The 24214-nt window shown below is 42.5% G+C and overlaps 1 protein-coding gene across 1 annotated transcript in view; it reads right to left on the bottom strand.

Annotated features, from left to right (window-relative positions):
* The window catches only part of BMPER (BMP binding endothelial regulator), a 276446-nt gene that overhangs the window by 177591 nt on the left and 74641 nt on the right, over positions 1–24214 (bottom strand). Inside the window, exons 3-5 of the mRNA XM_060247726.1 lie at positions 18456–18538; positions 14162–14252; positions 10601–10683 (exon numbers count right to left, since the gene is read on the bottom strand). Coding sequence (XP_060103709.1) covers positions 10601–10683; positions 14162–14252; positions 18456–18538 — 257 coding nt within the window. The remainder of the gene's footprint in view (positions 1–10600; positions 10684–14161; positions 14253–18455; positions 18539–24214) is intronic.

Below are 24214 nucleotides of genomic sequence, written 5' to 3'. Positions count from 1 at the left end.
CATATTGAAATTCTCTTTTCTGCCCACACCCAAAAGCCTTTAGCTCAATCTCTCACCTTATGAAATTCATCTTATGTGATGCATGGGGGGAGGGGGAGGACATATATATCCTCTCAACAAAAGACAAGAAGAGGCATCTGAACTTATTTCCACCCAATGGAAGATGGCTGAAAGACAAAAGGACAACCAAGATTTGCTTCATGAGGCCCTAACCTGGATAGTTCAGAGAAGCCTGTTCTTGTCAGAAGCCAAGCAGGGCTGGCCCAGGCTAGTATTGGGATGGGAGACCTCCAAGGAAGTCCAGAGTTGTGACACAGAGGCAGGCAATGGCAAGCCAGCTCTGAACTTCCCTTGCCTTCAAGCCTCACCAGGGGCCACCAGAAGTCAGCTTAACTTGATGGTACAAAAATAATGCAAGATTTACAGTTGTCCAAACTTTCTATTCATGCTACCTGATGCAGAATAACTATGTTCTAAACTAAATGAGGTGATTTCATGGAACACGGAAAACAGACAGGACAAAGGACTAGATGATACTAGTAAAGATACTCTTGAAGCATCTTGCTGTGTGTGTATGTCTGGGAAAGAAGCATGGCCTGTATCACACCACATAGAGAAAAAACACTGAGGGCGTTTTTGCACAGGGCTTACCCTGGAGCGAAGTCCCTCTCCACCGCGCAGCGTCTGCGCGGATTTCGCACCAACTGCTCCGCAGAACCCGGAAGAGCCGCAAAGTCCCACAGCTTTTGCGTCGCAAATGTAAACTGGTTTTTGGAGGTTTACATTTGTGACGCAAAAGCCGCGGGACTTTGCGGCTCTTCCAGGTTCTGTGGAGCAGTTGGTGCGAAATCTGCGCAGACGCTGCGCAGTGAAGAGGGACGTCGCTCTGGGGTAAGCCCTATGAGAAAACGCCCTGATTTTCCTGCATTTCTCTCTATTCCAGCAGTCCCTTCCAAAATCTACACAATGGAATCATTGCACTGGTTGGACTGCTGCAGGGAGGAGAGGAAAGGGAAGGGGGTGACACTGCAATACGTCTTCAGTTCCCTCTTCCCTGCAGAGCCCCAGCCTGTGCAGTTATTCATATGCATGGGTTCTGCAGCCTCAGGAACAATCTTTCCATGGTTGGAAGGCACTGCTGGAATGGAGACGGGAAAATTCAGCATGCTTTCTTTGCACGCATGGTGGGACACAGGTGCGTGTTTTCCCAGATGAAGACAATACTGAGGAGTTTTCCATCCAGTAAATTGTTATCACTACAGAAATGCCTATAATAATGCTAACTTAACAACAGAAGAAATGCAACATGTGCAAAAGACTAAAAACTTAAATGGAGCCAATATTTAGAAGTACTGCATGCTCAAATTCAAGTTCATGGGATAATTTTAGATGAGGTAGTACACAACCGCCATTACATTCGTCTCGTGGAGATGGAAATATAAGCAGCTAGCATTTGTTCCTAGAGAGCAACGATATCTTGTTCTTACCTAACCAACCTCAAAAGGTTATGGCATGGGTAACACTATGTATGCCACTTTAAGTCTTCTTGTAGGAAAGATGGGACATAAATTTGCACAAATAATACATTACATATGCTGGTTTTTACAAAGCGCTCTAACTAGGTGAAAGGTAAGCTGATGCACTTGCCTCGTTTTGTCCCATGAAAAACAATCCATGAAAACCCCTGACTTCAAAAACTGCTCCAGTTTTGCTGCAGTCTTTCTAGAAAAGGCAAAAGGTAACAAGTACTCCTTGCCCAGTTAATGTTACAGGGCAACACTTAGCCATCTTAACAATGCAGCAACCCAACATCCTTTGTTTCACCACTTAATATGGCACACAGAGGGGGAAAACTAGTTTTGTTCCCCATTCCCAGCTGGAAGCTGGAAGCAGAATCCTCCTCTTCTGAAGCTGCTCAATAGCCCTGCCTACCCACACAGCATGGCGGTACCTCATATCTCCAAATACCTCACATGCCAGTACTCATAAAGCTTATAGTCTCGGTAACATGGACGTGCGGGAGACTCGGCAATTAAAAAGGGCCCAGTTATGGGTTTGGAATACTCTCAGTTAACAATAAACTTTGCCATGGTTACCGCCCTCACACGAGAGCCATTTTCTTGCCAAGCCTGCCTTTTTAAAATTATTTTTAAACTGTTACATCAAAAAAAAAAAAGAGGGGAGTAATAAGATAATTGGAATCTGACTATTTGATACAGGCTGCAAGAAAGCACATGTGAAAGCCAAGAGTTCAAACAAATGCCCTCCTTCCCCAAACAACCGGGTAGGTTCCCTCTTAAATTCTTGTAAATGTGGTTTCTGAGGAATAACACCTGATTAATGTCACCACTCCATCATTCCAGTGGATATACTTTGAATGGAAACGGGGGGGAGGGTGGGGGGGGTGGAGAGAAGAACCAAGGTTTCTTTAGAAACTTCTATGGGCTTCCTCAAAGCTGTTCTACAGAATTATGCTGAGTAGATAAATTACTACAGGGCAGCTGGGGTTTGGTAAGTGATCCTCATAACCCTGCCCTTTTTTCACACACAAATGCATTCCCCAGAGAGATCCAGCCATTTAAATCCAGTTCACTCTCACTGAAAGGCAATTTGTGAAGAGTGGCATACAAGATATTTTCATGTCCATCAGGAAACCACAAGCCACCTAAAGGGATAGACTACTCGGGAAAGTGTTAATGGACTAAGAAAATGTTTCAAGGCTCTGACGCCAGTAAGAACAAAAGCCATCTGGAGCCGTAATGATTGACAACAGGCATTCAGAATATGGACACTAAATCTGAGTGCAGCAAGGTCAATTTGTTTTAATGCAGCTTCTGCTGCAAGAAATTTGACTAGTGTCATAGAGAGCGAGCGATCGTGAAGACCAAACTGCTTAAAAAGAACATGAGTACAACCCAAGGTGCTATGGTTAATTAAGCATGATTAGAATTGGAGGAGGGGAGGGGATATGATAGAACTGACATGTACAGACAAAAACACAGGTTTCGCAATAGACATCAATCGTTGCCATTAAATAACTGCAGCACTCAGTAAAATATACCCTATGAATAAGAAAGAGAAACCTGGGAGGGGCCTCCAGTCTCACTCATAGCATCCCGAAGAAGAGAAACGGGGGCAGATATCAGGTTTTTCCCAACAGCAGGCCTGCAAATGCAGAACTGGGAAACATCTGGCCTAAAAGCCAAACTACAAGTTACATGCCATGTGGTCACCCACAAGGACTTGCAGCAATATGCTAGCTGCAAGTTCCTCAAGGGAACTCCATTTAGAAGTGCCACAGACACCTGATTCTAGATGGAACCACAGCAGAAGGGGAGAAAGGCCTCCTGTCTTCTTTCCCTGCCATTTTGATAAGGGGCAAGAGTAGCCATGATGGATCAAAATCCAGTTTCCTTGACTGGAAAACAACACAGGGCTATCTGAAATGTCAACACGAATGGCAAAGTCATATAGGGTTGCCAACATTGTGATGATGGTTGAAGATCTCCTGGGATTACAACTGGTTACAACTGATCTCCAGGCAACAGAGATCAATTCTCCTGGAGAAAATGGTTGCTTTGGAAGGTGGACTCCAAGGTATTATACTTCATCCAAGTTCCTCCCCTCCCCCAAACTCTGCCCTCCTCAGGCTCCACCCCCAAAATATCCAAGTATTTCTCAACTCTACATATAAAGTTTTGTGACTGGGCTAGTTGGTGGTGGCTCGGAACATTTGCCCCTTGGCTTCTGATGTTTGCCCAAAAGATCAGATTAGGAGTGTACTCCATAGCCAGGTTAAACTTGGTTGTTTTTACTTTTATGTATTTGATTTACTCCAAGTATGCCGTACTGCTATTCCAAGCCCTGACAACCAGATATTTCTGGGGATAAGACGTGCAACAAAACTGTCTTGTGTTTTTCCATCTATTATCCTACTGCCAGAACTGCCAAAAAGGGAGGGTGGGGGGAGAAACCCTTGGAGAAAATTGTCTTTGGTGCTCAGCTTCCTTCTTCATATCTCTTCTTCCTCCCTTATAGAAGTCACGCTGAGTGATTACAATCTCAAATCACAGTGGAAATCTAATTGGGGTGGGGAAAATACCTTTCATCTATTCCTCACATGTTCCAGCACATCACTCACAAGTCAGTTCCCATACCATCGCATGACTGGATAGGTATCTGAAACAAGACAGCCGCCCCGCTTCTCTGATAAGAGATTCCCTGATGCAATTTCATTTTTTTTAATGAGGAGGGGGTGGTAAACCATGTCAGAGCGAAGTGAGAAAACTACGACAAGTATCTATGATATCTCTGCAGCTCACTTTCAGATTCAGTGACCTGCACAGGATCCTAATTCAAAAGAAAACAAGCAAGTAAGAGAAAAGAGGAGTGGAGAAAACAAGAATGAAGATGAGCACAGTTTCGAGGGAGGAGCAGGGCATGGTGCTCTTCCATCAGCTGAAACTTTGGTTTCCAGTAACAAACACCCTCGTGCTAGCCAACTGATTTCTCTCAGGTAGGGATGGTGGGAAAGGAAATAACCAACAAACTGGCAACTTATTAATCGGACTCATCAACGTGCAACTCCTGTTTGATGAAGTTTAAGGTGGTGTCGGTGACACACAGCCAACTTCACCCCAGGCAAAGACACACACATTCTACTGAACTGACTGAAGCTATATATATATATGTGTGTGCTGAATGATTAATAGAAGCCGGCATAGGACAGATCCGGTAATGTTATGCAACCGCGCTGTGCCAGGTACAGAACTGCACATACGATGCATTTTGTCTGGTGCTCCTTTAGTTTCAGCAGGTTACCAATCAGGTTTAAGACTTTCTGATGCCACTGAAGGCAAAGCAGTTAACATTTTCCCTTCCAGTTGCAGGGCATGGCCAGAAGTGTGAGCCAAAGCTCTTGCACCACAGCTTTAGCTCATGGCTCTGAATGAGACAGATCCAGGTCCAGCCCAGGATGCAGTTATGGTTTACTGTAGTCTGAGGAGATTGCTTAATTAAACTGTAGTTTTGTCCTTCCACTATGGGGAGAAAAGTGGGGTGTTAGGGTTGTCAGGTCTTACCTGGCTGCCAGTGGGGGAATTCTAGCCTCAGATCGCAAAGCATGGAGGCACACCATCCACCAGGCTGTCTCTTCCTTTGAGAACACACGCATAGCTGGTCTTGAGGACAAAAGGAGATTGAGGAAGAATCGCACTGCTACAGCACCAACCCCAAATCAGACTTTTCCCTGCAGCCGCTGTGGCCGGACCTGCCTGTCCCACATTGGTCTTGTCAGCCACCAGCGAGCCTGCAGCAAACGTGGACTATTGCACCCTTCTTAAATCTTCGTTCGCGAAGCCAAGCCAAGAGAGAGAGAGAGAGAGCTTTGTACATGCGGTGTGATGATGTCACCAGGAAGTGATGCCATCATGCCAGGCATGTTGTGTGTGAGACACTCTAGCATTTGGGTAAAAAACTCTATGGTACCATAGAGTTTTACCCAAATGCTAGAGTTTCCTGCATGTGAAGTGCCCAGTGTGTTGATGTCACTTCTGGGAGCCATCATCACACTGGGCACATTGGGCATTGACAGAACTTTTCGGGGATCCCCCAACGGCCAGATCTGTGCCAGCGGGTAGTAGCCCCCCAAACTAGGGGAAAACCCACCTTCATTGGGTGGCTGGGAGCTCTATGGGATATAAATATCTAAATAAATATATTAGAAATATAAAAGATGAGATCATGATGTAGATGTTCCACTGCAAGATATGGAATATGCTCTATTGCAGGGATCCCCAAACTTTCTGAGCCCAAGGGCACATTTGGAATTCTGAGACACTATGAAAAAGAAGAATTGGATTTATACCCTGCCTTTCACTCAAGAGTGGCTTACAATCTCCTTCCCTTCCTCTCCCCACAACAAACACCCTAGGAGGTAGGTGGCGCTTAAAGAGCTCTGAGAGAGCTGCTCTTGAAAGAACAACTCTGAAAGAACTGTAACTGACCCAAGGTCACCCAGCTGGCTGCATGTGAAGAGTGGGGAATCAAACTCAGTTCTCTGTTCTTAACCATTACACCAAACTGGCTCTCAGGGCACAGCTCATAGGACACAGCACAAAATAGCTGCCATAAAATGGTTGCCACAAAATTACTGCTACTGTTTAATTTCAGTCACACAGAGAAGATCCTTATGCTGTGGCGGCAGCTGCTGCCAAAGCAATGCTTTTAAAAATCTACACAGTCAATCAGATCTCCAATGGCCAGTCAGAAGTCTTGCTGAGCAAAAGCCCCACCTGGGCCCACCCACTTTATAAAAACACTTGGCAAGTGCCAGAAAAGATGTTGGTGGGTACCATTGCATCCCTGGGCACCATGGGCACCTATTCTGTTGAATCAAACTCTCACAATCTAACTTGATCCATAGAGTTGTTATGAGGATGAAATTGGGGGAAGGGTGTGTATAATATGCCTGTCTAAGCTCCATGGATGAAGGGTGGGAAGAGACAGAGTCAGACAGAAAGACAGAGCCTCTGACTGACTGGGATTCACTTAGGTCTCAAGCAAATATTGTTCCCAGACCTACCACCTAAGACCCTTCCACCAGAGATGCCAGGTATTGAACAAGGGGCCTTCTGAAATACACAACATTGAATTGTGCTCCACCAAATGACTGCAAGCAAGCAAGTGAGAAGTATGCAGCATTGCTAGATACTCCAGACCAGACCACCCTTGTGAGACAGAGGAACAGTGCTGTATTCTATGCAAACTGGAAGCACGATCATTCAGCTTGGGTGATCTTATGTTTTCTATATGATACGACTCAAATCTATGATCCAGTTAATCACCTTATCCCATCAAAGTAAGAGATAAAAATAGAATTTTACTGAACACCACATAAAAGCACAAACTCTTCTTTGGAAATAGACTATTGGCAAAGAACTGAAAATTTAATATTGAGATATTTTAAAATGCAGCATACTGCATTGCAGTTTGAGTTTGCCCACCCTAAAGTCTTCTTTAATTGGGCTGCATTTATGGTGTTTTCACCCACATAATTTTTTGGGGGGGGAACTTGGAAGGAGGAAAGATCTCCTGTGCAAGCACCAGTCGTTTCTGACTCTGGGGTGACGCTGCCTTCACAACGTTTTCATGGCAGACCTTTTTACGGGGTGGTTTGCCAATGCCTTCCCCAGTCATTACACTTTTCCCCCAGCAAGCTGGGTACTCATTTTACCAACTTCGGAAGGATGGAAGGCTGAGTCATCCTCGAGTCAGCTACCTGAACCAGCTTGATACATCCATAAATTGACACATTCAGTATTGTTAGGCATCACAGGAGTGAGACATAACCATGCAATCTGCCCTAACTGCTTTGGCGGAAATTTCACATGAAGGCTGACACTTCTACAACCCTGAAATTGAGAGACCCTGGGTAAACTGCATCCAACATTTTGAAACACAGAAGCAAAAAAATAGCAACAATAATAGAAAGAAACCCAGTAGAAATTAGTTTCGGGGGGGAGGGGTTATAGCAGGAACTCCTTTGCATATTAGGCCACACACCCCTGATGTAGCCAATCCTCCAAGAACTTACAGGGCTCTTAGTACAGGGCCAACTGTAAGCTCCAGGAGGATTGACTACATCAGGGGGTGTGGCCTAATATGTAAATGAGTGCCTGCTACAAAAAAAGCCCTGGTTCATACTATGCTCAAAAGTGTACTTTTAAGATTTTTAAAAAATATATCAGCATACAAAGGACTAATTCTGAATGGATTTCTGATTTTGGGGTTGGCTCCAGATTAAACTTTCCAATGGCGGAATGGAACTTTCCTGTCTCCAACTGCAGTCCACTAATCTACGTGGTGAAGGGTGGGATAGGAGACCCTGAGGAATGACATGGAAAGTGCAGCGGGAAGGGGGAATTGTGGAAATTGCCAATTTAGTCTTCGTTTGTTTTTGTATTGTTGTTTTTCTGCAGTCAAGGCCCGGGAGGGGGAAGTCACAGAAATATGTATTGTTGAACCTTAGTAACAACTTGGAAGAGAAAGAGAAGAGCATTTTCTTTTTACTCACATAAACACATGAAGCTGTCTTTACTAAATTAGGCCACTGGTCCATCAAGGCCATTATTGGCGGAAATTTCACATGACTGGTAGCAGCTCTCCAGGATCTCAGGCAGAAGACTTTCATATCACCTGATCTCTTTTAACTGGAGATGCCAGGTATCCTACCTGAGACCTTCTGCGTGCCAAGCAGGTGGTCTAAACCTGAGCCACAGTCCCTCCCCTAAATTGACTCCTTAAATTCTGTTGCTCGATGTCCCACAGAATACGAACAGAGGTGGGAAAAACTCCAGGAATAAGGAAAAGAATAAGTAGAGGACTGGGGGAGATCCACTGATCTCTAGAAGGCACCAATTTTATAGGAAGCCAGAACACACATGAAGAGATAAATCTGAGGATAAAAATATACTTCTGGCCTCTGAGTTACTGTAACTAGAACAGAAGAGTTCACAGAAACTTAACTGCTCCAGAGCTTGATCATTTGTCCTATTAGGAGGTAAGTACGCATTTACAACTATGCAATAAAAATCTTGGGAGTTAAGCAAAAGGGCTAAGGCAAAATGATCATAGTGAGGAAGTACTATTACTTTTAATTGGAGAAAGATGGATATTAAAATACAGAGCCCTCCTTTGGCTCTGCCATGATCTGCGGCCTCTGCAGGTAGAGCAAAAGTCCTATATGCATTCAATGATGGCTCCTCTAAATTCCAAGTTTCCTGACCAAGAATTATATCAGACTTGCACATAAAATCAATTGCACTAGGTTCCTTCATTCTACAGTGCCATCCCCTTAAATTCCAAGATACCAGTGATAACGATTGACTGTTGAAAGGCTTGGATGCAGGTGACATAGCCAGTCATGGTAGGGATGAAATAATATTCAGGGTCCCCTCAACATCTGAAAGGATGCATCCATTATTCCTTTCCCCTCTGTGCTGTGGGAGTACATCATTTCCCTCTTTATTTTGAGTCACTATAGTAGGGCAGGTCTCTTTGCCATCTGGTCTCCACTGGCACCTGAGGATCTCCTCCTGTCCAATGCGCCCATTATCCAATGTATTAGTGGTTGGTGTCCTCTTACTCAGAGGGGCAGTGCATATAGGGAGCTTCTTAGCCACAGGGGGAAAAGGTGCCATTCCAAGAACGATTATGTCCCTGCTGCTGCAATGATGGTATCGAATCTCTAGTCCATGTCATATTTGACTGTGAGGCTTATAATGATCATCAAGTACTTCCATTTTCCACGGTCATACTTTTTACCAGTAGCCAAAAATTGCAACTCCTTAAGAATCTTCTTAGCGATAGAAACCCTGAGGTTACATACAAATTAGCAAAATTTGGCTGGCTTGCCACAAGAATAAGGAAAACACTAATGATTCAGTCAGGAAATGGCTAAACACCTTTGCCAATCTGTTGTCTGAAACTGTCATGTTTTGTTATATTTGTAGTTTTATAACAGTATTTTATGCCTTTTATGTATGATTTTATGGACAATCAGTTTTAATTTTGTATGATTTTACTGCTTTAAATGCTGGCTTAGGCAGTGAATAAATAATTTATCTATGAAGGGAAAAAACAAAGAGGTCTAGACAGGGTTTTTAGTTCATCCTTGGTTTTAACACTAATTTTAAATCTTCAGTGTCTTAAAGTCTATATTCGTATTTTATGTATATTTTAGGTGGCATCATATTTTAGTGTATAATAATTATTGTATATTTATATTACCTTTTATTGGTTATGAATTGGACTTTTATGAAGTGTTTGCTGGTCTATGACCATTAGAAATAAATAAATAAATAATAACTGTTCCAGAGGTAAGTGCAGAATCAAGCAATCAATTGGCAACAACTCAGAGTTGCCAGATCTCCCTGGCTACGGCTGAGGAGATAGGGTTGCCAGTTCCAGGTTGGGAAAATCCTGGAGATTTGGAGATGCAGCCTGGGGAGGACAGGAACTTCAGTGGGATACAATGCCACAGAGTCCACTGTCCAAAGAATCCATTTTCACCTGGGCAACAGACCCCTGTAGTCTGCTGATGAAGTGTAGTTCTGGGGAATCCCCAGGTCCCACCTGGAGGCTGGCACCCGACAACAACTGCACAAAGGCCAGTCAAGCTCTGCATACTTAACAACAAATGTTTCTAGTATATGCTGTATTATTCTACATATTCTAGTATATGCTGTATTATTATTCTACAGCATATGAAATGCTCTTTTCAACAAATGGGGGAGGTTTTACAGTGCAATCCTACAAAACGTTACTCCAGTTTAAGCTTGGACTGGAGTATAGTCAATCTGCCGCCGAGCATGATAATCAGTTGCAATGGGCAATGCAAGTCATGTCATTAATTTTCAGCTAAATATTTTGCTCCCAGAAACTCAGCCAAGGAAGGTAATGCATGTGAGCTCTATTTCATTTCTTCTGAATGTAAATAATAACAGCAACGGTAATAATAGCAGCAACAAGAACAGTAACAACAAGAACAGTCTTTTTTTATAGTCGTGTCATGTGCATTGATATGATGCTAAAGACTTACAACACAAGTACACGTGATGCATTTGTTCCCTTCAGGCTGAAATTCCTCACCTTCATAGTAATGTCTACCTTCAAATGTACAACCTGGGTGAAAGAAATACAGGAAAAAAGTTTTGAACAACTTTGGCTCTTCAAGCACAACCGCAACACAAACACCACAGCAGCAAAGTATTACCAGCCCTGTTTTTCAAACTAGAAGTTCAGATAAATCATTACTTGAAAATAATATAAACACATATGGGAATTCCGGGTAATTACCATTTCATTTCCAAGCCTTTAGGGCACACCACATTAACATTTTAAATCTTATCATCATAACCACAAAGGTCTATGAACTTAATTAAAAGGCATTAAGCAGAGTGTTCTCATCGGAGGAACCTGGGCTTTAACAAACAGGGGAAAACAGCAAGTGCATAATCCTGGTGGGTCATCCTCATATACCACAATTATGCATTGATGGCATCCCACAGAAAACAGAGAGAGTCATTGTGAGCATGGGGGGGGAGGGGAGGGAAATCAGTGGGATGCTAGAGACATGAGGAAGAAGAAGAGGAGGATATTGTATTTATATCCCACCCTATACTCTGCATATCAGAGTCTCAGAGCAGCTTACAATCTCCTTTACCTCCACCCCCCATAACAGACACCCTATGAGGTAGGTGGAGCTGAGAGAGCTCTCCCAGAAGCTGCCCTTTCAAGGGCAACTCTGCAATAGCTGTGGCTGACCCAAGGCCATTCCAGAGCTGCAAGTGGAAGAGTGGGGAATCAAACCCAGTTCTCCCAGATACAAGTCCATGCACTTAACCACTACACCAAGGGGGATAATCTTCATGACTACCAGTGCCATCCTGTTTCTCTTTCATGCATATCAAAAGATTGTAATGCTACAATGATTCAGACAACCATGTGGAGAGGGGGGAGAAAAAGAAAAGAAAAAGTGTACTCCACAGCAATACTCCCTCTAAGCTGTGAAGTCTTGTAAGCAAAAACTTTGTTTTGTGAGCTACTGGCATTAAAGCTGTGAGCTACTGCATAAATTAGTTTGCTCTGGGGCCATTTTTCTTGAGCTAAGACAAAAATGTGTGAACTGGAGGCTAAAAAAACCTGTTAGCTAGCTCACACTAACTCAGCTTAGAGGGAACACTGCTCCAGAGTAAGTATTCCATTTCAAAAATGCATGGAAATAGTATTAATAATAAATGGGTTGATGTATTGGAAAGCTTGGACATTTTAGAAGTCAATTAATTCATAAAGTCACTGTAAGTTGGAAGCAACTTGATGGCATATAACATACAATATCCAAAGATGTTCTGTATTGGACCACTGTTGGTTCCAGACAGGGGTTGTTTTGTAGAAAAATAGGTGGCAGAGCCCATTAGCATAACTAATTAGCATATGCCACCACCATCCCAACCAAAAGTAACCCAATGCAAGAAAGGAGAGCCCTGTGCGAACAAGGCCTGCTTAGGCTAGCTAGCAATCCAGCCAGCCCAAGCAGGCCTCACTCACCTGGGGCTCTCCTGGACCACTGCCCCCCAGTCAAAAGGCCAGCAAGCCACCGGAGACCCAAAATCACATAAGAAGTGGGAAAAGAGTGGCGCGGGCTTCTCCAGAGGTTAATGAGGGCTGCTGGGGGTGTGGCAAAGCTCCTGGTGGGTGGCTGGCTGGCTGCTCTCCTAATCCATGGATTGTTATGCAGCTGCACCTACTATTCAATGGACAAGGTAGGTGAGGAGGAAGAGGGGGAGCCCTCAGAAAGGTTCAGGAGCTGCACCTCTGTGAGCTCCTGCTGAATCTGAGACCTGGTTCTAGAACTGTGCAACCTCTTCCCTGGTGCTCTTGGTTTATACAGTGAACAGCTGGTATACATGATACAATTAACAAAATGTATTCATAATAACAAAATCAAGAAGGGATTTCAAACACTACAGATTAAAGGGTAAAACTCAAAGTAGTTTTTAAGCAGTGGCTGGACAAACACTTGTCAAGGATGCTCTAGGCTGATCCTGCATTGAGCAGGGGGTTGGACTAGATGGCCTTTATGGCCTCTTCTAACTCTGTGATTCTAGGGTTCTATCAGGGAGTAAGGAACTCAGGAAGAACAAAATGTACCTCAGCAAAGGTAATTGTGAAGTATTGGGCAAGGGAAAGAACAACTAAATGCTCTACTAGGCAGTGAAACAAATTAGAGAATGATGTAGACATGATGGTTTATAACACATAGAACAGTTCATAGTGTTCTCCTGACTCAAAAGACCAGTTACATTCTAGGTTTCATCAACTATAGCATTGTTTTTAGTCAAGGGAAATAACCCTCTAGTAAGTATTGTTAAGACATTAGAGGTATGTTAAACGTGCCCCTTTATTCTATGGCATTTTCTACTTTTCTGCCCCAAGGTCTCAGATATCTACAGAAACAACATGTCACAGAGATACCCCTGCTTTTAGGAACTCTGGGGTTAAATCAGCTGTGGATCAGAATGCAAATGCCCTCCATTGCTTTCCATGGGATGCACATTTGATGTGCACCTTCATTCTTAAACTCTTAATGAGATTTTGCCAGGGTTTGCTCATCTAGCCGCTGATAATCTTTTTTCTTGGCAGGAAGTTTCCTGCTCAGACAGAAGATGGGCTCAAGTATAACTTCAAATTAACAAAACTACAGTATCTATAAATCTGCAGTTCACTGAAGTATCCTTAATTGTTTGATCAGATTTGGGACACAGCACATCATAAGGGAGACATCAAACCTGGAAAGCATTCAGAGATGGAAAGGGGATTCTGAGGGGTGGCTCTCCAGAAAACATGGTGGGGTGCCACATCAAGCACAAAACCATAGTGGCTCAAGGTGCATCAGCAGCATCTCTTGGCCCACTTTGGCATGGAATAGAAAGCCCTGCAGGGTTTCGAGGCTGCATGTGGCTGGCATATATTGTCAGTCACAGCAAAGACAATAAGGAATCTTGAAAGTTCTGCCCCAGGACACTGGAAATCAATGGAAGGAGGAGGAGGATGTAATAAGGTGCCAGAGAAACCCTCTCTCTTCCAGCCGAGGCGTACGTTGCCAGATGATGCTGGCAAGGCATTTTACATGGGAGTCCTGTGAAAATGGTAAGAGTATATTTTGCCTCCAGATAAGGAAACTAAGTGGAAACAGGCTAAAAACTTTCAAATATATAAAAGAATATCTGGTACATGAAGGAAGCTCAAGCTATCTGTGAATAGCTGAGTAAAGCAATGCCTAACCAATCAAATCTTTCCATGCATCTGTTTCCAAAGAGCTCCCATTTGCGACATTGCACCTTGATGAATACCGCAAGATCCAGATGTAATACATTATCAAAAACTTTTTATTGCACCAATTAAGCGAGCACAGAAGATCATACACCAAATGTGTCATTAGGAAAACAGTAATCAGTCACTGGTTGATGCTATCTACAAAAGTAACATACATTGGCTAGCTAAAGAAGTATAAATATAAAAAGTAAAATAAAATAAGTCTTAAGAAATATTAGAAATGTATCCTTTAGATTTATAAAGCACTGTCTCCTTGAAATCTTACCTAGACAGGTAGGACAACACATTCCTGGCTGCTTCAAGGGATTTTTACAATGAACAACACACTGAGTCTCAGATTCTGTTATCACTCCTTCCTGCCAAAGGAAACAACAAATAAAAAAGTAATTAATTCAACTTTCTGCCCAATCTGGCCCACCAAGATGGCTAATGATTAAAAAAAAACCCAAAACTTTATAAAAGCACATCATAAAACCAAAATACCAAACATACATAAAAATACAAAAAAACAGCAAGCAAAACATATGTCCAGAAGATCATTAGGATCACTGAGGGAACTCCAGCTGAAACATGGCAGTGATTGAAAGGGATGGATAACTGTCCCTTGGAAGGGAGTTCCAAAAAGCCCTCTTTCTGGTTGCCACATATCTAACCTCAGAAGGTAGAGGCATCTGAGTGCCTCGGAAAATGACCAAAGTGGTTGGATAGGTTTGTATAGGAGTAGGCAGTCCAACTCCTGAAGATATGCTGGTCCCTTGCCATACAGTGCTTTAAAGGTCAATATCAGCGCCTTGAATTGGGCCCAGAACAAAACTGAGGGTCAGTATGTTAGGTCAAGATTGGACTAATATGGCCCCTATGACCTTTACAGTGATGTGCCTGGGGTAAAGAACTCTACAATAGCATCCATGTCTTCATTCCAAATTGCATCTCATGGCTTTCTGCCTATTTACTCAAACTGCTAAATTAAGAACACTTCTGGAACACCATGATATTCCCAGTTGCTAGGAATCTAGAGATGTGTGCTCAGATATAGCCAAGCTGAATATATGGCCTGCAAAATACCTTATCAGGAATTTTCAGATATAATCAAGTCTACCAAATGTATCCAGGATTTTTCAGGATGTGTCACCAAAAATCCCAAACTATTCAAGATTAACTGGAACTTTTGGGAGCCATGTTTTCAGGCTCCAAGAACTGCTTCCTCCCCCCCCCACCCCCACCCCAATGTTTCTGTGTCTCTCAGGGCTTTGTATCAACTTGCCAGACTGCTTAAAGTAAGTACTTTTTAAAAAGTTAGTTATTTTCTAGAGTTGGTTTGTGCTTGGTTGATTGTGTGGATTCTCAGAGTTTACATTGAGACATCATAGTTTATATAGGTTGAGATTCTTTAATTCTACATATATTCAGAATCTTTCATTTTACATATATTCAGAGTCTTGGGTTTTACATAGCTCAGAATCTCAGGTTCTACATTGGCTGGGCTGAGCAATTGTTTGCAATAGGCTTCCCATGGAAGAGAATCTTGGCTTTAAAAAAATTGTAGGGGTGGAGTTTTCCTTCATATGAAACAATGGAGGATGGGTGGGGGTACCTTATTCAGAAGCCCATATAATTGGACCCCTTAGTCCAGTTGACTTGAAATTTGGGGATTACTTAAAAGACAAGCTCCCCTGCAATTCTGGTGCCAGTATGTTTAATAACACACACACACACAGCCTCTCTGGAAAGTTTCCCTATAGGGAATAATGGACCTGAAAAATATTGGAAGCACACACACACACACACAAAACCAACCCTCAGATCTGAATATCACACTGGTATTCAAAACCAGGAAACTGGGAATACAGATATTGTTCACATGTATTATACCCAGACTCCAAAAATACCATTTTTAATACATACACCTATAGGAGACCTCATCTGGACTGTAGAAATGCTTTGCAGAAAGAGGATCAATCAGAAACCCCCTTGTCTATCACTTCCTCACTCTGAATGCCCCTCCCCAATATGATACCCTGTTTTAAAAACTGGCATTCTGTTTCTATCTAGAAATTATGGAAACTATGGGATGGAGTGACTAAATCAAGGAAGCCATGACCTCCATTTGCAAGACTTTAGTAAGGCTCTTAATATCAAGATATTTGCAATAGCATTAATTTATAGGGTTTATAGGGTGAGAAGCATCTTGATGGCACAATGCACACATTGGGGGGAGGGGGCGCTATGCCTCATTATAAAACACCTTCTAGGTCTGATTATCTCTATCATCTCCAGTTAAAAAGAACAGGTAGTAGGTGATATGAAAGGCCTGACAGTATGAACCAGTTTCATGTGTGTGAGAGAGATAAAATGTGAGCAAGATTCCATTATATTTGCCTGGAGACATTGTGAAAAGATATCTCACCAATGAAGAAAAAGCCATGAAGCCTTTATATAAGCTGCAGGCTGCACGTGCTATTCAGAATATGCTTAAGGATATCCCACAAGAAACCAGTTGGTGCACCTGTGCTGTAAAACTCTACACAGTATGGTGAGGACTGAGATTCATCAAAGAGCAAAACAGTATGTGAGTATTCCTATCTGCACCTGGAAGGGATGGTCATCATTTGGAAACCAAGAAACCTTCTCAAGAAAACAAAGGATGCAGGTCTTATCAAAGGTTCTTAACACACAGGAAACCTTAAAATAATCAGCCAATACTGCTACTGCTTTGATGGTAACATCTGATTTTTTAAAAATCCTTCCCACTCTATTTCCAAAGAGAAACTAGACCTATGCAAGAGATAAAGGGATTTTGTTCCACAGAATGGAAGCCTGTTATCTCCGATGGCTAAGCTGATAGGGTCTAGTAAATGATCACTTCCTGCTCTTCTTGCTTCAGAAGTCAAAATCTTGATAAAACCATGGGGGATGACAACACCCCTGTCCATAGGTTGCTTTTTCTGATAGGTCTGTTTGCATTCCTGAGCACAGAAGATGGGAGGGAGACTCAATGAGAGCTTCAAAAGTAGAAACAGTACAATCCAGTTTGTCAAGCACAGTACATGTGGCTGCTGTAGGAAACAGCAAGTGAATTCCTTCCTGTTCTATCCCAATTGCCCTTTTCAGTTGTTACGATTCTGAAGATTCAGCCATGCACAAGGAGAGATGGGCGGTAAGTGTGATCTTCTTGATGCAGCAGTCACCATTTTGCATGAACAGGGCAATGCATGTATTTTGCAGTTTTGGTATATAGAATCAGAAAGCCATATTTCTGAGAATACGCATATATTGAAGCTGCAAGTTACATGTATGGACCTTTCCACACAAAATGGCAATTGAGTTGACCATACTGGGAGGGTTGCAGGCAGCATGCTTTCCAGTTACACAAGGCTGGAGTGGACAGTCTCCCCATGACCTCCTATTGATGGCTAATTTCACATATGTGGACAGGGCTCGGCCCAAGGGCACATGGTGCCCCAGGCAAACTCACTGCCCACCGCCCCATGCCCCTGAGGGCCCTAGGTGCAGGTGTGCACACCCCAAGCCGGGCTGCCCACCACCGCCGCTCCCTCCCTCCCTCCCTGCAGTGCCACAACATGGCATCGCACTCCGCCCACCTCCCCCCCACTAAGAGGAGCACCGCTAGCCTTGGCCCTACCCTCTTCGATGCAGGCATCTGAGCATTCTCTCTTAAGAGAGCACTGGAGGAGGCTTTGCTTCCCCCTCCTTTCAGCCAGGATCGAACTCAGGTTGTGAGCCGAGCTCGGACTGCAGTACTGCAGCTTACCATTCGGCGCCACCAGGCAGTTATATACTAAGGGTTGATTCCGAATCTACAGTAAGTTGAGTATCTGATATGCCTTTCTAACCATACATAACCTCCAAATGCATTTCCAAACTGCAAGGGCTAAAAACTGATGTCAACTGTTTTGCTTCTGTTACCCACAACTTAGGGAGAATTGGGGACAGATAATATTTAGAAACACCCTGTAACATTATTTGGGCTGGGAAGCCTAAGGTTAGTTTTTTATTTCATATAAACATTTCAGAAATTCAGATCTCCACTCCTTTAACATCTTGAATCCATTTCTCTGTCTACAAATGCTTTCACAGAAGGCACTGGAGCCTTCCTCCGGGAGATCTTTATGTTCTTTATGTTTTCATAGGCAAGCATTTGAGCAAAAGAATACATACAGCAGTACCCTTAAACCAATGGTGCCTCCATTCTTCACTTACCTCTAGATTCTTCATTTAACCACCAACCCATGCTGATACATTTCATTAAATGAAACAGGGAAAGCAGCAGGGCTTTTTTTGTAGCAGGAACTCCTTTGCATATTAGACTACACCCCCCCCCCCCAGATATAGCCAGTCCTCCAAGAGCTTACAGTAGGCCCTGTAATAAAAGCCCTGTAAGCTCTTGGAGGATTGGGTACATCAGGGGGGTGTAGCCTAATATGCAAAGGAGTTCCTGCTACAAAAAAAAGTCCTGGAAAGCAGTACACTCCACCTTTCTTGAAAATTACGAAAGTCAAAAATCCAACCTCTGAAGCTTTATGAATTCAACTCCTTACCTGGCACTGCCACGTGGTACAGGGCTTTTCTGGGACCTGCCATATTGCTGAGCTGTTGTATGAAGCTCCTTCAAAACTGCAACCTAGAAAAAAGAAATGAAATAGGACACTCCTTCTTATTTTGGCAATCTACATGAAGCTTCTTAGAAGGTCCATGTTCCTTAAAGGGCTGTTGGAATTCCACAATACAAGTATAGTATTTTGAACCGGATCTCGCATTCACAGCAAATTCTTTTCAAAAATCAGAAACAGTTCATTTGAAAAGTAAAGCGAGTTTCTAGTCCTCATGAGTCAGAAGACACATTTGAAAATATGTAGACCAGCAGTTAGTCAACTATTACCCAACACAAGAGAAAGGGATGATAGACCATAGTGTGATTAGGAAAAACTTTAGGGAACAAACTTAAGCAGGCCTACTCAGAAGTAAGTCCCATTTTATTTAGAGAGGCTTTCTTCCTGGATAGAATTCTCAAGGTTGCCCATTTATGTGCAATAATAATCTCTTTTATTTAATCAACCAAATTTTTACCACACTGTTCTTCCAAAGCCCCCAGCACAGAATACCCATTTGTTTAATCCTGTATTTCATCCTCACAACAGCTCTTTGAGGTAGGCTAAGCCAGAGTAACTGGGCCAAGGTTACCCAGGGAGCTTCCATGGCACATAGGAATTCAAACCTGGGTCTTTACAGTCCTAATCTGGTATTCTATCCATGCAGCAGCCATTTAGCTATATAGGAGGAGATCAAAGAAATGAACCAATTCAAAACTAGAGCTTTTCTTTGTTAGCAGTCTTGTACTAAAATGCCGATGAACATTCTCGCTGTGTTTATATGAGCCACAGATGGTATCTCCCAGTTTGTTCAAGAAGTTCCAAATGCAAAGAAGAATCTCCTTAAGCTACTTAACTGGATATAAATGTCTGCAAAATTCAGAAAACTGCCTGAATGGTAGATGTCTTCCATTTTAGTAAGTTTATTCAGCCAGGTAGAATTCCACCTGCTACTTGACTGAGCATAGAGTGTGTATCTGGCTCAGAAAGTAGCAATTGCTGAATTCCTCACATTCAGAGATATCTGTGAAGGCTTTGGTTTGCGTCCTCCTCATTACACCATAATCAAGCATTAAGACCATTCATGCTATTTATCTTCCAGATGAAGAGGAGACAACTTCTGGATTAAATCAAGGAAAGAGGGGAGGGGAGGAACGTCAGGCTTCATTCCAACATATTCTTAAAGCACAACTCACAAGTCCAGACTGCTTCCATTGCAATGGTGCTTTACCAATTTGTACCCGCTAGGGATTTGCTTATAATTTACAGACCATCTCAGTGGCATTTCATTATGGCAAGAGAAGAGCCTTCTGAGACACAAGTAGTTTTTACTTCTTTTATGAGACGGAGAAATCATATTACTGACTTTAGTTCAAAGAAACACCATCGCCCTCTTGGGCTCAGCACATCTAGAAGTATTTTTCAGGTGCAACTCATATTTCTGTACATTTCCCAGTAAAAGGGACACACACATACTCTGTTTTGGAATCAACTTTGTCTGCAAAACAGTTATGCGACTAAATGCTCTCTTTCTGCATAGGAAACTATGCAAAGTGTCATGTATACTAGTTCTGTTATACAAAATTACTAATAACAACAGTATACAAGTAACATATGTACAAGAAGTATATGGGCAGTGTACATTTTTCTTCTCTCTGACACTGTTGAATAAGCTGCCCACCACCTAACTTAGGGAATTCATTCAAAATACCCTTTTAGATTCTAAGGATTCATCAGGGGGGTTTGCTTATTTTAGGTGAGCAGGAATTTTATAAGCAAGACATTTTCTATACTCCCAAGAGGGAAAAAAATGCATAGCAACGTTCTGTAAATTGGCCCCATAACCTCCTTTTCCGACAGCAGATTTTTCTGATTTTTCCCCTTTTATTGCCCCCCATCTTTTAAAAAATGTTTCTATTGGCATGAAAAAATAAACATCAGGAGGGAAAAAAGACACATTCAAAGACATGTTATATTTAATTCTTGATAAATTATTCCTTAGAGGAAATTCCAAACAAATGAATGTAGAAATATAAGAATAGGCCAACAATACCCTCATAAAAAGAATCATCTGTATTCCATAAACATTAATATGTTGACCAAGTTGAAAGAACTTCAAATCCTACACAGAAGATATCAAATGTGTTTTCACATATTTTTATAACATTACAAAACCACTGACACTGCCTAGCCAAGCCTGAAATTCCGGTCAATTTTATTCATGTTAAATGTGTAGTAATTCTCCTTGAGTAATTACTGAAGGATGAGGCAGACATAACCTTTAACCATGGTTAAAATATTAAGAGGCTGCTCCTATCCAGCTACTATCCACAATTCATTACTATGTAAAGTAGGGATGCCAGCTTCTAGGTGGGACCTGGAATTCCCCCAGAATTACAACTGATCTCCAGACTACAGAGAACAGTTTCCCTGGAGAAAACAAATGTTTTGCAAGGGGGACTCAATGGCATTGTACCCCATGAAGACCCTCTCCTCCACAGGCTCCACCCACAAATCTCCAGGAGTTTCCCAACTTGGACCTGGTAACCCTGATGTATGCTGATACATACCAGGGGATGGGCAGTAGGGTTGCCAGATCGAGGTTGGGAAATTCCTGGAGATTTGGGGGTGGAGCCTGGGGAGGACAGGGACCTCAGTGGGGTAGAATGACATAGAGTCCATCTTCCAAAGCATCTATTTTCTTCAGGGGAGCTGATCTCTGTAGCCAGCTCAGTTTTTTACCCTCTGGCTCACACATTTTTGTCTTAACTCAGGGAAAACGGCCTCAAAGCAAACTGACATGCAGCAGCTCACAAATTTAAAGCCAGTAACTCACAACGTAGAATTTTTGCTCACAAGACTTCATAGCTCAGAGGGAACATTGATTATGAGACTGTCAGTCTTCTGTTGCAACAGTACACAAAGCCCTCATTGGGGGTGTATGAAGCTGTAGGCTGAAGAAGGTCCATCACTGAAACTGGTTTCCTTTTGCTTCATTTTTCAGCACAGAAGAAAAGAAACTTTTAAGGAACTTTCCAATTCTTGTCTTTGGGACCGATATTAATATTGGTGTGTTAGTTTTATCATGCATATGAAAGACACTGGACACTGTACATGATATAATATTTTTATCCTTTCTGTACTGTGTTATTACAACTGAAATTGTGGCAATAGAGCTGTCACTGAAATTATTTGGATACTGCTATATCGTTTTCGGTATTGTTGCATTTAAACTATGGTTCTGCTTTTCGGATATGAGATAACAGAAAGCATCCCACAAGAAAGTAAAGACTCCTGTGAGCCTAGAGTTGCTGACCTCCAGGTGGGCAAAAATAATGAAAAGACCATGCAATTTTCAACAAACATATGTATAAGTTTATTACAGTGTAGAATAATCAAACCAATTAAATGAAGTTACAGTCTATGAATGGTGAAAAACCTTTTCAGTCCAAAAACAGGTGTTCTACAATTATAGTTCCATAAAGAGTGCTTTCCTCCTTTCTTCCACCAGCCAATGGGACTTCTCTTGGACAAGAGGCGAGCTTCCAAATAGGAGAGAAGGATCCCTGATGCATGGTCTTGTCATTGTTTTTGTCTAGCTTAGAGACAGTGGTGCCTTGTGTTTTGCTAACCTCCAGGTGGGGCCTGGAGATCTCCTGGAAATACAGTTGATCTCCCTACTACATGATCAGCACCTCCTCTCTCCAAATCCTTCTCTAGAGAAAATGGCTGGTTTGGAGGGCATTATCTCTGGCATTATACTGCAAGGAGATCCCTCCTCTCTCCAAACCCTCCCCTCCCCTCCCCAAGTTCTACCTCCAAATCCCTGGGAATCTTCCAACTCAGAGTTGGTATTCCTATAGCCTCACCTATCTGCCCACAGTTGAAAGCTTGCCACTGCAATTTTGTGTGCTTTGTTACTATGCCCTTCCCACCTCCTATGAGGAGACTTTCGCAGAACAGTCAGGATAGGGAGGAGTTGAGAAATTATAGTCTCGTTAGCTTAAATTGGCATTGGTAAATTGCTTGAATAAACAATAAAATAATATATACCCTTGTGAATGTCTGCATGGATATAGGATGATTACTGGGAAACAAAAGCAAATCTTGCCAAATAATAGCTGAAAGCAAATCTTGCCTAATGTGCCCTCCAAGATGCAAACTGGGCTCAGTGGATGAAGGAAATGGACTGGATATATCCTTGCAACCCACTTCCAAATAATGTTTCAGAAGTTACCTAATGGAGTTTGTCACTGATGTTAAATAGGCGTAGGCTTGATCAGAGTGAGACTGTCTGGAGTCCCTTTGGAGGAAAGGGCAGGATACAAGAAATTCCTTGAGACACTTGCACTGCTGGACTGAAGGGACTGCTGTCATTGGCTACCCAACTGCTTAGTTTCAGGAGGGCAGCCATGTTGGTCTGCAGTAGAAAAGCTAGAATCAAACCCAGTAGTGCCTTAGACAACAAGATTTTCATGGTATAATCTTTTGAAAGTCAAAGCACTCCCTTTGTCAGATACCAGGTAAAGCTTGTTGGTCTCTATGGTGCTGCTGAACTTGAATCTAGCCTAACTGCTTAGAAAGTCAAACACAATAAATTATTATTACTGGATAGATGTTGTGCCCTGAGCTCTTTGGAGGAAAGAAGGGCAGGATAATGAGGGATGGAGGGATGACAGACAGACAGATTAGATTGATGATTGATTGATAGATAGATAGATAGATAGATAGATAGATAGATAGATAGATAGATAGATAGATAGATAGACAGACAGACAGACAGACAGACAGACAGACAGACAGACAGACAGACAGACAGACAGACAGACAGACATCACTCCTAAGCAGAATTATACTCTAAGTGCACTTAACTTGGTGGTATAATTCTGCTTAGGATGGTGCAATGGACTGCACTTTTTAAAAGCTTAGAAGTGCTGTGTAAACAAATAAAGGACTGTGAAGGGTTAATTCCTCAAAGGGCCAAAGAGCCTTGAATGACAGGATCTGAGATCTGATAGGTTAGCATCAGCTAACCAGTTAAAGACTTCTGAACTGGATGCTGAGGAAGATTCAGGGTGATTCCGCATTAGCCTTTGCTCTGGCTCCGACCCTGTGTTTCCCCCGGGGCAGATGTTGGTTTTGTCCCGGGGCAGCAGTTTGACCCGGCTCCCGGATCAGGGTGATCGGCAAAATACCAGATCTTTTTTTTGCTGCGGTTCCGAGGCTCGGAATTTTATATGCGGAACTCGAGCCAGTGCGCTGTCAAACTTGTCGCATCATTAGAACACACCCACATAACTCCACGCCCCTGATTCCACCCAGTTATTTCGTCACACTCTCTTACTTTTACTCCCTTTTAAAATTGTCCGCCATTATCTGATTAGGATTTTTTTTTTTTAAGCAAAGCTGGTTTTGCGTTACAATGCTGCAATGCATAACGCTGCAACACGATTCTCTTCTTTGCCCAAATGCATCCCTTACTTTCAAACGCCCTCACTCTTTATGGTGTTCCACGAGATTTTGGTAATGTGCCCTCCATTATCTGGGAAGTAATCTGCCATAACATTTGATCGTTCACAATGTTATTTCCCACCCCCCCAACTGAAAACACTTCGTGCTATCATACTTTTTTTTGACAATAGTTTCGTTACAACGTCACGAAATGAAAATCGATGTTACGTGAACTAATTTTAAGATGTGCTGATGCC

The sequence above is a fragment of the Heteronotia binoei genome, chromosome 10, assembly GCF_032191835.1.
Source record: "Heteronotia binoei isolate CCM8104 ecotype False Entrance Well chromosome 10, APGP_CSIRO_Hbin_v1, whole genome shotgun sequence".
NCBI classification, from domain to species: Eukaryota; Metazoa; Chordata; class Lepidosauria; order Squamata; family Gekkonidae; genus Heteronotia; species Heteronotia binoei.
This window is presented reverse-complemented; position numbering and strand designations above follow the sequence as displayed.